The 15,088-nt window shown below is 59.4% G+C and overlaps 1 protein-coding gene across 2 annotated transcripts; it reads left to right on the top strand.

Moving 5' to 3' along the window:
• Positions 1-577: 577 nt before the first annotated feature.
• Syt3 (synaptotagmin 3) lies at positions 578-14,501 on the top strand. Of its 2 annotated transcripts, none has more exons than XM_046466190.2 (11): positions 578-643; positions 1,287-1,419; positions 2,903-3,068; positions 5,661-6,189; positions 7,524-7,899; positions 8,668-8,886; positions 11,224-11,344; positions 11,784-11,955; positions 12,029-12,161; positions 13,643-13,711; positions 14,023-14,501. In XM_046466190.2, the coding sequence occupies exons 3-10, from the start codon at positions 2,918-2,920 to the stop codon at positions 13,706-13,708; spliced, it is 1,767 nt and encodes a 588-aa protein (XP_046322146.1). In that variant the 5' UTR covers positions 578-643; positions 1,287-1,419; positions 2,903-2,917; the 3' UTR covers positions 13,709-13,711; positions 14,023-14,501. The 2 variants fall into 2 exon arrangements, with proteins under 2 accessions (XP_046322146.1, XP_046322147.1); XM_046466191.2 differs by lacking the exon at positions 578-643 and adding an exon at positions 1,060-1,172.
• Positions 14,502-15,088: the final 587 nt, after the last annotated feature.

Below are 15,088 nucleotides of genomic sequence, written 5' to 3' on the forward strand. Positions count from 1 at the left end.
AAATGCTTTCAAAGCACTCAGCACATTGCCACTTTATCATAGGAAGAGGCAATTATCATTAACTGCTATTAATATACCAGAAACTGCTACTTGCTGCTTTTAAGAAGTATTCATTAAAGCACCGACTTGGTGCTAGGGCTTTATCTATCCTGACTGGTTTTTCAAACTCTGCATCCCTTAGGAAATAAGTGGATTGTTTACAATCTGCTGGTGAGAACGGGGCGAAGAGCCAGGATCATACAGCAAGGAGCGCCCGGCCCGGCCCCGTTCGGAGCCTCCAGCTCTGCCTCTGCCTGTGAGGCCTCCTCCTGCTGCCAGCCCTCAGAGCGGCTCAGGGGGAGGCACCAGGGTCCGGGGTTTCTAGGTCTGAGAGCCGCAGAGCCCTGGTGCCTGGGGGGACAGGGGTCCTGATCCCGGATCTCTGATGTGGAGGCGCACTGGGTCTCTGATGCCTCGGTGCGGGGAAGTCTCCCTCCTTCCTGCTGCAGCCTCGCGATTTTGGCTTTCGGGCGGCGGGTGGGGAGGGGAGAAGGAGGGGGTGCAGGGGGAGGAGCTGCGGGCCTGCGACAGGGGCGGAGGAGGAGCCGGGCGGGCACCGCGGCGGGCGCGCGGGGCTGCGGCGGCGGCGGCGGCGGCGGCTCCGGTGAGTCCGCTCCTCCCCCTCCCCTGCCACAGCCCCCGCCCCAGCCCGAGCCGGGGGGCGGCCCCAGCGCGTGGGGCGGGGGTCGGTGCCGAGGCCCGTGGCTCTCGGGTTGGGCAGTGGGAGTCTGCAGCGCTCGCTGGCCGCTCCGGGGGAGGGGCACGTGGCCCTGGAAGGGGGATCCCAAAACACCTGGGTATACCCCACCGCTCGCCCACCGATCCCCGACTCGCGGGGATCGTTTACCCATTCCCTGGCCCCTAAGGACTTAGGTCCCCGCTGTCTTTCAAGGTCCTGGACATCGTTCCGCTCCCCTACAGTGTCTTGGGACCCTGGCATCTTAACCCCCCCACCACCCATACCTCCAAAAAAAAAAAAAAAAAATCTTGTCCTCTCTGCAGCCCAGAGAGGCATTCAGAACTTCAACTCCCAGCAGCCTTTGCAGCGCCCGGTCTAGAAAGCCTCCGCAGCGCGAGCGCGAGGCCTGTCGGGAGTTGTAGTCTCCGAGCTTTTACCGGCGCGGGGCCCGGAGGTGGGAGGGGGCAGCGGGACCCCCCGGGTCGCCTGGGGTTGGGTGACTGGTTCCAGTAGGGCAAGATGTATGGCTTTGGCTGAGCTTTCCCCCTCCTTCGGCCTCGGCCCCTAGATCAGTCATCCCCTCTCACCACCCGGCGCGCGTGGGGACGGGTCTGCAGCCCCTTGTCCGCCCTACAACCCCCATGGGCTGCCGCCCGCCGCCGCCTCGGCTGCCACCCAGGACAAGGCAAGGATAAGCGCAGGTGAGTCTGACCATGCCTCTTTCGGAGTCCTGGCCTTTTGCAGCACCCCCATGACACCTGCCCATCTGTGAGCCCGGATCTGTTCCTCCCTAATTTCCTTCTGCATCCCCCTTCCAACCCCTCTCTGATGTCTGGTTCCAAGCCATGTGTCACTAATTCTCCCCCCTCCCACATTCACCTCTCTCTCCTGGACCCCTCTCATTTATGTCCCCATGCAACCTTCCCTTCTGGACCCACTCTGTCTGCCCAGCTCTCCTCTCTACCCTTGTGTCTGTCTTGAGCTCAAGCCATTATCTGTCTGGGCTTTGTTTCTGCATCCCTTTATCCTCTTCTCCTGCTGTTTCTCTTTGGAAGCTATTTCTGCTCACACTGCCACCTGCCCCTCATTGCTGCCCCTCTGTCCATTTTTCAGCTCCTACGAATTACATACCAGCTCATATTTTTGTCTCTGTCCAGCCCAAGTCACAATTCTTGACTTCCCCTCCATCTGTCTGTACCTCTCTCCTTCTCCTCTGGTCTCCAGGTTGCCCTCTCCATTATCTCTGTCTCTCCTCCCATCATCTCTCCCTTCCCTCAACTTGGTTCCCGTCTCTGCATCCCCATCCCTCCCCATAATTCACCATACCTATCACCTCTTCTCCTCTGTTTTCCTGGTCCTCTAACTGCCCGCCCCAGTCTGGTTCCTTCTCCTTCCTCTGACCCTCTAAGCACTTTCCAACCTGAAGCCCTTGCTCATGCTGTTCCTGCTGCCCAAAATGCTTTGCCCTGCTCTAACCTCATTGCCCACTACTCATGGCTGGCTCCATCTTGTCCTTCAAGTGCCAGAGAGCCCTCCCTAACTGTCCCCTTCTTGGTTCCTTTGTGGCCCGTCCTCCAGCTGTTTCTTTTGAAGTGGAGCGTGTCTTCTTGTTGGTGTTGGTTTGTTTACTTGTTTGCTCTTTGTCTCCTGTCTTTGGATTGTGACACTGAGGGGCCCCCGTACTTTGTTCTCTGCTGGATCTTCAGCAGCCGGCACAGAGCCTGGTGTGTAGTTGGTGCTTGGTGAAGATGTGTTGGAAGAATGAATGAATGATGAATGGCCGTCTCCTCATGGGTCCGTCCCTAATCTCTGTCCCTTCCTCTGTGCAGCCCTAATCTCTGTCTCCTTGTCTGCCCATCCCTTTATTTGTGCATCCTGACTCTGCCCCTTTGCTGACCTTCCCATTCTGCCCCTCCAGGTCCACTTGTCCCTGTCCTCGGTCGCCTTGTCCACTCACGCCTCTCTCTGCCTCCTTAGTGTGTCCAACCCATGTCTCTTATCTTCTTGTCTGTCCACCCCTGACTTCTGTCCTCTTGTCTATCTGCTCCTAATTTTCTTTCCTTGTCCATCTCTCCCTCATGTTTGTGTTCTTGTCCTTCTTCCTCTGATCTTGGTCCCTGATTCACCTGCCCCTGCTCTCTGCCCACTGCCCACCCCTTCTCCCCACCCCCCTCCCAATCACAGGACCAGACGGACACCATGTCTGGAGACTATGAGGATGACCTCTGCCGGCGGGCTCTCATCCTGGTCTCAGACCTCTGTGCACGGGTCCGAGACGCCGACACCAATGACAGGTGCCAGGAGTTCAATGAGCTGCGAATCCGAGGCTACCCCCGGGGTCCAGATGCAGGTCAGCACCCCAGCTGTCTTGGCTGGCTGCCCGCCTCCACAACAGCCAGGACTTCTAGGAATTCAGAGCAGGCTGCTCAGCTTCCCGTTTGGGAACAGTCGCACTTAGCACCTTGAACCCCTCCTGCCTGCGGCTACCCCATTCCCCAAACCTCTCACCTAAGGAGAAGGAGCTGTGTGGTTAGTCACTTGACTGCGGAACCACTTGACCTCTGACCTTTTGCATTTTGCTCTGTGGCCTCCCCATAGCTGTGGCCCTTGGTGCATCTCACACAGTGGTTCCAAGCTCAGGTTTGAGTCAGACTGTCTGACTTGTGTGTGTCCAAATCCCACCTCCCTGCCTGGTAACTGGATGGCCTTAGGAAAGCGGCTCCTCTTCTGTACCTCAGTTTCCTCATCTGGAAAATGGGGACGATAAAAGTGACTACTTCATAGGGCAGATGAGAGACTCAAATGATGCAACCCATGGGAAGCACTTAGAACACTGGACACACAGTGATCCTTCAGCCAATCCTGGGATTTACTTATTGAGCACCCGCTGTGGGTTGGGGACCATGCACAGTGGTCCTCTGTGGTACATATATCCTGGTTTTCTACAGGGAAAACTGAGGCTCAGAGGGTAAGGTGACTTGCCTGATGTCAGAGAGCTAGGAAGCAGCAGGGTTCTGAAACCAGGAAATGTCACGCATGCCACCACAGCCTCTGGCCGAGCACCGGGGCAGGGCTGGGCCTCCTGTGTGTAGGACAGCCAGGGGCCACTGATGAGGAATGAGGGCCAGAGAGTGGCCGTCGCTTGCTCAGAGTCTTAGGTGAGTAGTGGGGCCAGAATTTGATCCTGGAGAGTCTAGTCCTTGGGATCCCAGGGACCCCCCTCAGGTTCAAGGATTTACTAGAAGAACTCAGAACTGAGAAAAGCTGTTGTATGGTCCCAGATCCCAGTGAAATAAGCCACTCCTATCAGGCCCTTGTCTGTCTGTCCTGGCAGTTTCCCTCCCAGGAGCTGGTCAAGGGCCAGCCTTCTCTTCAGGGAGGTGTAACTCCTTTGCTGTGGAGTCACACTCCTCCCCAGACCTGGAGGCTCCCGGGCCTCGCGTGGGACTGAGGGACCCATCAGCCCTGGAGCGCACACGGTCTGACTTGGACAGTGAAGGCTATTCAGTCTTCCTCCAGAGGGACCCCCGGCCTCCGCTTGACCCGCATTCAGGAGGCTTTTAAAGTCCGTGCCTCTGGTTTCTAACCGTCCCCAGAACTTGCAGCAAGTTTGGGTCACTTAGAAAGGAGCACCTCGAGGGAGGAGGCAGGGGAAATTTAGGATTCCTCTGCCAGTGGTTGGTTACAGCCCTGCAGGGTCACGTTCTCTCTCTCTCGGAGCCTCGGTTTTCCATGTGTAAGATGGGACAAGTGATCCCTAGGTTACACACAATCAAGGATTAGTGTCACACACTGCTGTAGCTTCACTGAGCAGTACAGGACCAGGAGGTGTCTGTTCCCTCTGTCTGTCCCCTGAACACTCAGCTGTCCTTGCTGGTAATGACTTAGCCACCTACTTCCCCACCATAATCTGCCACCTACACAGGCAGGGCTCACCTGTCTTCTATCTCGCTGACCCCCAGGAGCCAGTCCCAGAACAAGTGCACATTTCCAGAAAACCCCACTCCTGGTACCAATCACTGAGCAAGCCACAAATTTTGAGTGCAAGAAACAGGCTGTTGCCTGGGTTTCTCTGAGGCAGAGCAGCATGTCACAGGCATTTGGAAGCTGGTGTTATGGTGCTGGGTCACTTCATGGAAGCCAATTATTCCAATATGACTAATTATTCCAATATGAAGTCACACTGGAACTAACATTTATTAAGCATGATTGAGGTAAGACAGCACAGTGGTGAGGACCATGGGTTCTACAGCCAGGCATCCCAGGCTCAAATTGTGACTCTACCATCTACCCGCTGAGGGACTTTGGGCAGGTGATTCTAATGACCCCAGTTACCTTTTGTGGAAAATGGGAATAATTGTGTTGCCAGCTTCATCTGAGGCACTGAGGTGTCTAGTATGTGGCCACCTGTGAGCGAATGTCTTAGGGTATTCCACATTTACCTCTGCATTTCTTCAAACCAAAAAGCAGGATGATCTTTCCCATCGGGCAAATGGAGAATGTAAGGCTCAGAGTGGTTCAGACAGGTTCCCAAGGCCACAGAGCAAACTGTGATTTCAGTCCTGACCCTCCGGACACTGCCATGCATTCCCACTTTTCCTGGACCATCTCTGAGTGTTTGGGAGCGGCCTTGGTCTTGTCCCGGGTGTTGTGTTTTCTTATCGGAAGGCGGCCCGGGCTCTGATCAAGAGAGTAAAATGTGGAGGCAGACAGCTGGGGCCAGACCTCAGCTCTGTCCTCCACAACCTAATGCAAACTCTCAACCTCTTTAGACCGGTCCCCGGAATAGCTCCCTCCAGGGCTGGGGAGTTTAAATTGCCTGCATGAGAAGTGCTGGGGACAATGCATGCCAAATACCGAGAGAGTCGGCCCCTTGGGGACTCAGCGGGAGGATGCACTCTGACCCACCCTGACCCCTGACCTCTGTCCTCACTCTTTCCAGACATTTCCGTGAGCCTGCTGTCGGTCATCGTCACATTCTGTGGCATTGTCCTCCTGGGTGTCTCTCTCTTTGTGTCCTGGAAGTTGTGCTGGGTGCCCTGGCGGGACAAGGGAGGCTCGGCAGTGGGCGGCGGCCCCCTGCGGAAAGACCTAGGCCCTGGGGTTGGGCTGGCCGGCCTGGTGGGTGGTGGCGGGCACCACCTGGGGGCTGGCCTGGGTGGCCATCCTCTGCTCGGCGGCCCACATCACCATGCCCACACGGCCCACCATCCGCCCTTCGCCGAGCTGCTGGAGCCGGGCAGCTTGGGGGGCTCCGACCCCCCGGAACCCTCTTACTTGGACATGGACTCATATCCAGAGGCGGCAGCAGCAGCTGTGGTAGCTGCTGGGGTCAAACCAAGCCAGACATCTCCTGAGCTGCCCTCCGAGGGCGGGGCAGGATCTGGGTTGCTCCTGTTGCCCCCCAGTGGTGGGAGCTTGCCCAGTGCCCAGTCGCATCAGCAGGTCACAAGCCTAGCGCCCAGCACCAGGTGAGAGCGACTGCTGGGCCGGGGTCTACTCTGAACTTCTGCTCCTCTGTGTCTCTTTCCCATCTGTGATTTTTCTGAGTTCTGGGTCAAGAAGATTGTGGTCTGGACTCCTAGATCCCAGGAATGAAGAGGCGGAGGCCCCAGACTCGGGATCTAAGGGAGGATGGGGCTAGAGGGGCCTTTTTTCTTCTGACCTGAAGGAGAGGGGACTGGAGACTTGGGGACTTGGATTCTTGGGTTCAGAGGCAGGAGAGGGCTGGGGACAAGAATATAGGGTCAGGAACGTGGAGGAGAATGGGAGTTGGATCCCCAAGGCAGAGGCAATTATTCCTCTCATTCACTTTAAGCTGGGATTAGCCCTGGGGACCTGGAGCCCATTCCAGGGTAGCTCATTCTGCATGTGGACATTGAGCACCTGGCATGAGCTCAGCCTGACTGCCCTGGAGCACCCCTGAAGGTCCCGAGGAGACCCTGTTCCCAGGCTGGGAGGAGACCAGGGGCTTCCTGGAGGTGGAGGTGCCTCTGCTGAGTCAGGCAGGGGGGCAGGGGAGTGGCTGTGCATTCTGGGAAAAGGGAGCTGCCCGCGCAAAGGCGAGAGGGGAGCTGGAAGTCACTGGGGGAACAGCCAGGAGTCACTGGGTGGGAGAGGGACGTTGGAAGATGTGGCTGCAGACACCAGACCACAGAGGGCCTCAAGTGCCAGGTAGGGAGGCCGGGGCTTTGTCCTGGGGGCCCTGGGGAGCATTGGAGGGCTGTGAGCAGGGGAGGAGCAGGGTCAGCTCTGGGTGTAGAAGGACCCCTCTGGGGCCACAAGGAGTGGGCAGGAGGGAGACTGGAGGCTGGGAGTCCCGACCGAAGAGGACAGGCCTTGGTTGGGAAAGGGCAGTGGCAATAGAGAGGACAGGTGGGGGAGAAGAAGATTCAGAGGGTCTGGGCTATGTGAGACCCCAGGGGCCCAAGAAGTTATTCTGAGTCACCAGTTTGAGGTCCAGAGGAGGCTTCTGAAAGCCGATTCACAGGTCTAGGGACAGAGCTGGCCTAGCAATGGGGCTAATTCCCCCCAGATGCAGATGAAGAAACAGGCTCAGTGAGACGTCAAGGTCACAGAGTGGGCACAGGAAGGGATCACAGCCACCTCTCTGGGAGCTGAGGGGGAGGCAGGGAGGAGTCCCCAGGTGGTCAGATGCAGCCAAAGATCAGAGCCACTGGGTCTGACCTGGACCCCTGGGTCTGAGGGAGGAGGCTGGGCCTGGATCCCTGGGTTTGAGGGAGGAGGCTGGATCTGAGGGAGGAGGCTGGGCCTGGACCCCCACCTTGGTCTCCCCTGCCCACAGGTACCCAGCCCTGCCCCGGCCCCTCACCCAGCAGACTCTGACCACCCAACCTGACCCGAGCAGCGAGGAGCGGCCACCTGCCCTGCCCCTGCCCCTCCCCGGTGGAGAGGAAAAAGCCAAACTCATTGGGCAGATTAAGCCGGAGCTGTACCAGGGCACGGGACCAGGTGGCCGGCGGGGTGGCGGGGGCTCTGGCGAGGCAGGGGCACCCTGTGGCCGCATCAGCTTTGCCCTGCGGTACCTCTATGGCTCCGACCAGCTGGTGGTACGGATCCTGCAGGCCTTGGACCTCCCTGCAAAGGACTCCAATGGGTTTTCGGATCCCTATGTGAAGATCTACCTGCTGCCAGACCGCAAGAAGAAGTTTCAGACCAAGGTCCGAAGCCGCGGGCTGCAGTTCAGGGTTCCAAAGAGCAGGGACCTAAGGGCCTGCACCCCTGGGTCTGAGGGAGGAGCCTGGACCTAACCCCTGGGTCTGAGGGAGGAGGCTGGGGTTGGACCCCGGGTCTGAGGGGGGAGGCTGGGTCTGGACCCTGGGTCTGAGGGAGGAGGCTGGGGCTGGACCCCTGGGTCTGAGGGAGGAGGCTGGGCCTGGACCCTGGGTCTGAGGGAGGAGGCTGGGGCTGGACCCCGGGTCTGAGGGAGGAGGCTGGGGCTGGACCCCTGGGTCTGAGAGAGGAGGCTGGGGCTGGACCCCTGGGTCTGAGGGAGGAGGCTGGGGCTGGACCCCGGGTCTGAGGGAGGAGGCTGGGCCTGGACCCTGGGTCTGAGGGAGGAGGCTGGGCCTGGACCCCTGGGTCTGAGGGAGGAGGCTGGGGCTGGACCCCTGGGTCTGAGGGAGGAGGCTGGGGCTGGACCCCGGGTCTGAGGGAGGAGGCTGGGGCTGGACCCCGGGTCTGAGGGAGGAGGCTGGGCCTGGACCCCGGGTCTGAGGGAGGAGGCTGGGCCTGGACCCCGGGTCTGAGGGAGGAGGCTGGGCCTGGACCCCTGGGTCTGAGGGAGGAGGCTGGGGCTGGACCCTGGGTCTGAGGGAGGAGGCTGGGCCTGGACCCTGGGTCTGAGGGAGGAGGCTGGGGCTGGACCCCTGGGTCCTGGGAAGGGGCTGGGGGCATGTTGTCTGCTTCCCTCTCTCACCTGCTGCCAGGTGCATAGGAAGACCCTGAACCCTGTCTTCAACGAGACGTTTCAGTTCTCCGTGCCCCTGGCTGAGCTGGCGCAGCGTAAGCTGCACTTCAGCGTTTATGACTTTGACCGCTTCTCGCGGCATGACCTCATCGGCCAGGTGGTGCTAGACAACCTCCTGGAGCTGGCCGAGCAGCCCCCCGACCGCCCGCTCTGGAGGGACATCGTGGAGGGCGGCTCGGTCAGTAGCACCTGCGTCCCACCGGCCCTCGGCTGACTCCCCCTCCCCAGCCTGAGACGCTGGTTTTGTGCCCTCCTGGCCCTGGGACTTCCTAACTTCTCATCCCTGGCGGGGGTTTGTTGTTTGGTTGTTTTAATGGGTCGTGACACAGCAATGGGCCTCTCATCCCCGACCCCATCTCTGTCAGACGTTAGCATCCGCCTGGATCCCAGATCCCCGGGCTTCGGGCCCCCTCCTCCCCCATCTGATGATGTCACGGTGCAACCCTGTGACATCTGCCCTCTGACCCCAGGTTTCTGACTCTCCAGCTTCCTTCACCTCCCACCTCCTGACCTTCCAATTGCCAGACTTCCGAAGCCGCAGGCCTCTCTGATCTCGGGACTACTCCACTTTTCAAACCCATGACCTTCAAACTCCCCCCTCCCCCGGCCCATCCTGTTCTGCCCACTGTTCCTTCCTGCCCCCTCCCCTGAGTCCTGATAGCCTGATCACCCAGGCCCCAGGCCTGATGGGATCCCCAGTCCCCCATGCCTCCCAGGGCCCGGATGGTGGTGCCCACAGGCTCTCTCCCAGGGCGCCCTCCTCCTTTCTTACAAACCCACCCTCTGGCAGCTCATCTGTGTGACCCCAGAGTCAGCCCCAGGTCTGCTCCCCGGGATACCCACCTCCTGGTTCTCTGTCTCTGGGAGCCGTGGATGGGCAGCAAGGCCTGTTCGCACACCAGGACAGGGCTGTTTCCCTGTCTGGCCAGTGGCACACTGGGTACCTACGGCTCTTGCCACAGGCCCCCACGGGCTCTCCCTGGCCGTGTGCCCGTCCTGCAAGCCTAGCCTCTGGACCTAAGTGCCTAGTGTCAGGGACCCTGCCTGCCGTGCTCCCATCTGTCACACCTCTGCTCTCTGATGCTGCCTCAGCAGCCCCACAAGGCCCTCTCCCTTGTCCCCTTGTGCCTGTCCCCTCCCATCTGCCCCCGGCTTATCCACTCATCCCTCCTCCCCCCCAGCCTGTCCTTGGGAGCTCAGGTCTGGGTGGACACAGCTGGTGTCAGGGGCCAGTGTTGTGAGGACACACGGGAGGAGAATCTGCCCAGGACTTGTGGGAGGAGGTGACCACGAAGCTGAGGCTTGAAGGCTGGGGAGGTGACAGGAGGCAGGGAGGGAAGGGTATTCTGAGCCGAGGGAGCAGCCTGGGCAAGGCCTGAGGTGAGTGGGGGAGGGGTGGGACGCAGGGCTGCTGGTTCCTGGCCAGCCCCGGCCACTGCTCCGTCTCTGTGTCAGGGACAGGGGGTCTGTCTCCCTTGAAGCCTCACTGCGACTGGGGAAGGGGTTCAGTGATGCCACCCTGTCCTGCAAGCTCCTGGGTCCCCTCCTACTGCCCTGAGCAGATGATTCGCCTCTGTGTCCCCAAAACACTGGCCCCTAACACGGTCGGTGATGACCTAGACCCGGGCCCCAGGTCTGCCTCCTGTCCCCTGCCCTCTCTGGAGCTAGCTCTGTGTCTGTTGCCAGTTCTTATCCCATCTGTCCACGTCGGTCTCTCTCTGCACGTTGGGGGTCCAGTCGCTGCTCCCCCTCCTCCCCTTCACACCCCTAGGGTTCCCACGCCCCTTCCCACCCAGTCTCCCTCTTGCTCTGGTCTCTGCTCCCTCACAGGACCCCAGCCCTGCCTCTCCCTCCCCCACTGGGTCTCTGGGTCTCTGTCTCCCACTTCATCTCTGTCTTCCTCTCTCTGGGTCTCTGTCCCCCTCTCTCTCTGGGTCTCTGTCCCCCTCTCTCTCTGAGCCTCTGTCCCTCTCTCTCTCTCTGGGTCTCTGTCCCCCCCCCTCTGGGTCTCTGTCCCCCTCTCTCTCTGGGTCTCTGCTGTCCCCCCCTCTGGGTCTCTGTCCCTCTCTCTCTCTGGGTCTCTGTCCCCCCTTTCTCTGGGTCTCTGTCCCCCTCTCTCTCTCTGGGTCTCTGACCCCCCCCCGGGTCTCTGTCCCCCTCTCTGTGGGTCTCTGTCCCCTTCTTTCTCTGGGTCTCTGTCCCTTCCCTCTGGATCTCTGTCTTTCTCTGGGCCTCCACCTGTGGTCTCTTTCCACCTGTCTCCATCTGCATCCTGGCCCCTGGCCCCATCCACTACTCGCTGGTCCTCTCCTCCCCTGGCTCCCTCCCCTGGCTCCCTCCCACCTTCACTTCAGAACACACAGGCTCTGACAGTGGTGGGCAGCTATGTCCAGGGAGCTCAGGCCTTGGCCCAGAGTCAGGTGCTGAGTGGATGGGGCTGAGCCTGGGTGTCAGAAGGAGAGAGAGGAACCAGGGCAAGATGGGCCCGGCATCACTGAACCCCTTCCACCTGCAGGAAAAGGCAGATCTTGGGGAGCTCAACTTCTCACTCTGCTACCTCCCCACGGCCGGGCGTCTCACCGTGACCATCATCAAAGCCTCTAACCTCAAAGCGATGGACCTCACCGGCTTCTCAGGTGAGTTCCAGGGGGCCACTAGACTAAGGGAGGACTGGGGCCTGGGTCTGAGGGAGGAGGGTCTGGGACGTGGACCCTGGGTCTGAGGGAGGAGGCTGGGCCTGGACCCTGGGTCTGAGGGAGGAGGCTGGGCCTGGACCCTGGGTCTGAGGGAGGAGGCTGGGCCTGGACCCTGGGTCTGAGGGAGGAGGCTGGGCCTGGACCCCTGGGTCTGAGGAAGAGGGAACTGGGGCTGGACCCCTGGGTCTGAGAGAGGAGGCTGGGGCTGGACCCCTGGGTCTGAGGGAGAAGGCTGGGACCTGTGTCCCTGGGTCTGAGGGAGGAGGCTGGGCCTGGACCCTGGATCTGAGGGAGGAGGCTGGGCCTGGACCCTGGATCTGAGGGAGGAGGCTGGGCCTGGACCCCTGGACATGAGCCCTGTGCCCTTCCCTCTCCCTAGACCCCTATGTGAAGGCCTCTCTGATCAGCGAGGGGCGGCGTCTGAAGAAGCGGAAGACCTCCATCAAAAAGAACACCTTGAACCCCACGTACAATGAGGCGCTGGTGTTCGACGTGGCCCCCGAGAGTGTGGAGAACGTGGGGCTCAGCATCGCCGTGGTGGACTATGACTGGTGAGCGGCGCTGCCTGGGCGGGTGGCGCGGCCGACCTCCCCCTTCCCCTGGTAATCACCACCCGCACCCCAGCATCGGGCACAACGAGGTGATCGGAGTGTGCCGCGTGGGCCCCGAGGCCGCCGACCCCCACGGCCGTGAGCACTGGGCAGAGATGCTGGCGAACCCCCGCAAGCCCGTGGAGCATTGGCATCAGCTGGTGGAGGTGAGTGCGGCGGGCAGACGCTCCGGAGGGAGGAGCCGGATGGTCTAGGGTCAAAGCCTGCTCTAGGACCCCTGTACCACCCGGAGCAAGCCCATTTACCTCTCTGTGCCAGAGTTTCCTCTGCTGGGACATAGAGCTGTTAATAGCAACTACCCTTAGGGACAGATGTAAGGATTTGGTGGGTTAAGGGTTCAGTCAAGGGTGGGCTAATATTATTACCCCTGGGTGCTAGATATTAATAAAGGGGGAAACTGGGTGATAAAATGAAGCATTTTGGAGCAGGTCGTGAAAATTAGTGGATGTGGTGTACTGGCTGAGGACACTTATGATAAATAAGAAAATAATAAAGTCAAAATGGAACTCAGCAGCTAATCCCAAGGGCTCTGGAGGCCGAGGGTGGAAGATCCCAAGTTCAAAGGCAGCCACAGCCACTTAGTGAGGTCCTAAGAACTTGGTGAGACCCTGTCTCAAAATAAAAAATAAAAAAGGGCTGGGGATGTGGCTGAGTGGATAAGCACCCCTGGGTTCAATCCCTGGCACATAATAGTAATGATACAACACCAGGGCTGGGGACACAGCGCAGTGGTAGATTGCGTAGTGTGTGTGAGGCCCTGGGTTCCATACTCAGTAACACACACACACACACACACACACCCCACAAAAAACACGTCTGTAGGGGTGCACACTGGCCCAAAAGGGTCAACAGACCCTAAATCCTCGGTCAGTCCATCTGATGGCATGGGACCACTATCCTCATTTAAAATTTGGTATTTTGTTCATCATGGATTTTTGCATTCATTTTGACTTTTAAAGAATATCACATTAATATCTTCCTCAGCTTGATGGCTAGGTGGGGCCACAGCCTCACCCATGGCACTTGGGTGAATTCCCCATGGCCTCAGTCCGGTCCTGCCTGGACTTCCTTTCTGGTGGTGATGAGGGGTTGACCCTCTGGGTACAGAGCTTGGATCGGAGACTTGAAGACTCTGACTCTGGTGGGAGGGGGGCCCCACCAGAGCCCCCCACTCCTTTAGTCCTCCAGGCTTCTAACTCACTTGCTCATTCATTCCACAAACTTCTCTGGAAGCTTTCGGTGAGCCACAGCCCAGGCCGGGCGGTGCTGGAGGGCTGGCTCCTGACTCTGCCCCTGAGTTTCCGCCCACAGAGCTTTATGGGGCCCCAGAGCCGCCCCTGCTCCTCCCCTGCTTACAGCCCTCTCTGGCTCCTCAGTTCCCCCAGGACGAAGCCTCAGTTCCTCGGAGGCCTGTCGCCCTCGAGCCTCATCTCCCCTTGCACTTGCAGGGACTGGCCTTCTTTGTGCCGTGGTTCCCTGTCCACAGAAGGAGATAGTCATACCGATTGCCCCGTCCCCCCGGAGCTGAGTGTGAAGAGCACACAGGCAGGAGTGCTGTCTCTCCTGTTGATCCTTAGTGGTCATTTTGCCTCTGTCCCCTGCTGAATGTTCTGGATTTCCCCTTCAGGAAAAGACTCTGACCAGCTTCACCAAAGGCAGCAAAGGACTATCAGAGAAAGAGAACTCAGAGTGAGGGGTAAGGAACCCAAACAGGGTGGGGGGCCAACCTAGTCTGAGGGAGGAGGCTGGGCCTGGACCCTGGGTCTGAGGGAGGAGCTGGGCCTGGACCCCGGGTCTGAGGGAGGAGGGATGGAACTGGACCTCAGGGTCTGAGGGAGGACGCTGGGCCTGGACCCCTGGGTCTGAGGGAGGAGGCTGGGCCTGGACCCTGGGTCTGAGAGAGGGGAGGCCAAGGCCCAGTCTTTCTGGTCCCCACTGATGGGGACCGGAAAGGTCATGACCTTACTCTCTGGTTGCTGACCTCCCCTCTCTTGCCCTGTTGTGCAGGTCTAGCCTAGGCCCGGGATCGGACCAGGCCCCCATCCCTTCCTGCCCGGACTGTGAACTCATCTCCTCGAAGCCATAATGTCCGAGCTGCTGGTGCGGGGCAGCCCTGGGCTTGCCCTTTCTCCCCCTGGAGCGGGAGGTGGGGAGGCAGGCCCAGCTCCCTGTTTCAGGGTGGGGGGCTTTCAGCCTCCACTGTCTGTCTTCTCTTTCCTGGGGCTCCCCCTCGAGGCAAGGGGCCGTGCATGTCTGGGGGACCCCCGCCCCACAAACCCTCTGTCTCTGTCTCTTGACTGTTGTCCAAGACTTGGTGTCCTGACCCTTGTACGTGTGTGAATGTCATCAGACCAGTCCTCTGTGTCCCCCAACACTCGCTCACACCTATGTCCGCCCCTTGTGTTCGCCACACCCCGTGTCTGGCTGATCCCCCCACCGCTGCTGCTATCAACGCCAGAATAAACACACTCCGTGGGTCTCACTCACCGGCGGCTCCTGTCCTCTCTGGGACTGAGAAGCTGTCCTGGAACATGCCGGCCGTGCGTTGAGACACAGGCGTGTTTCCTTCCATGGCTGGGCAGCTTCATCCATCCCTCTGAGCCTTAGTTTCTAAAGATTCCATTAGCCAAGACTGTTGTGGTTATAGGTCACAAAATGTTCCACAGATCCTCAAGAGAACCGAAAGACCTCTGTACATGCGGAGTTTGGGGGCACACAGGGACTTCAGGCATAGTTGGAGGCAGGGGTCAAGTGACTCTTCCACGTCCGCTGCCCTCCACTGTTGTCATCTAGGTCTCGCAGTAGTAATGAGATGACCGTTTGGCATCCAGCCTTGTTAAGCTGCATCTGTTACAATGCCTTCGGCTGCAAAAACCAACCAACAAAACTGAATGGGCTTAAGGGATGGAGATTTCTTGTGCTCACAACAAATCTTTCAAAGACAGACAGTCCCAGGGTTAGTTCAGGCACCAGGCTCCACAACACCAGCCCCTGAGTGTTTTTGGCGTCTCCGAGACTGGCTTTGCCTTCCCCTCACGAGGACAAGCTGTCTGAAGCCACACCAAGCATGATG

This window comes from Marmota monax, unplaced genomic scaffold, assembly GCF_021218885.2.
Source record: "Marmota monax isolate L192 unplaced genomic scaffold, Marmota_monax_Labrador192_F-V1.1 WCK01_AAM20220418_F8-fsc00160, whole genome shotgun sequence".
Classification (NCBI taxonomy): domain Eukaryota; kingdom Metazoa; phylum Chordata; class Mammalia; order Rodentia; family Sciuridae; genus Marmota; species Marmota monax.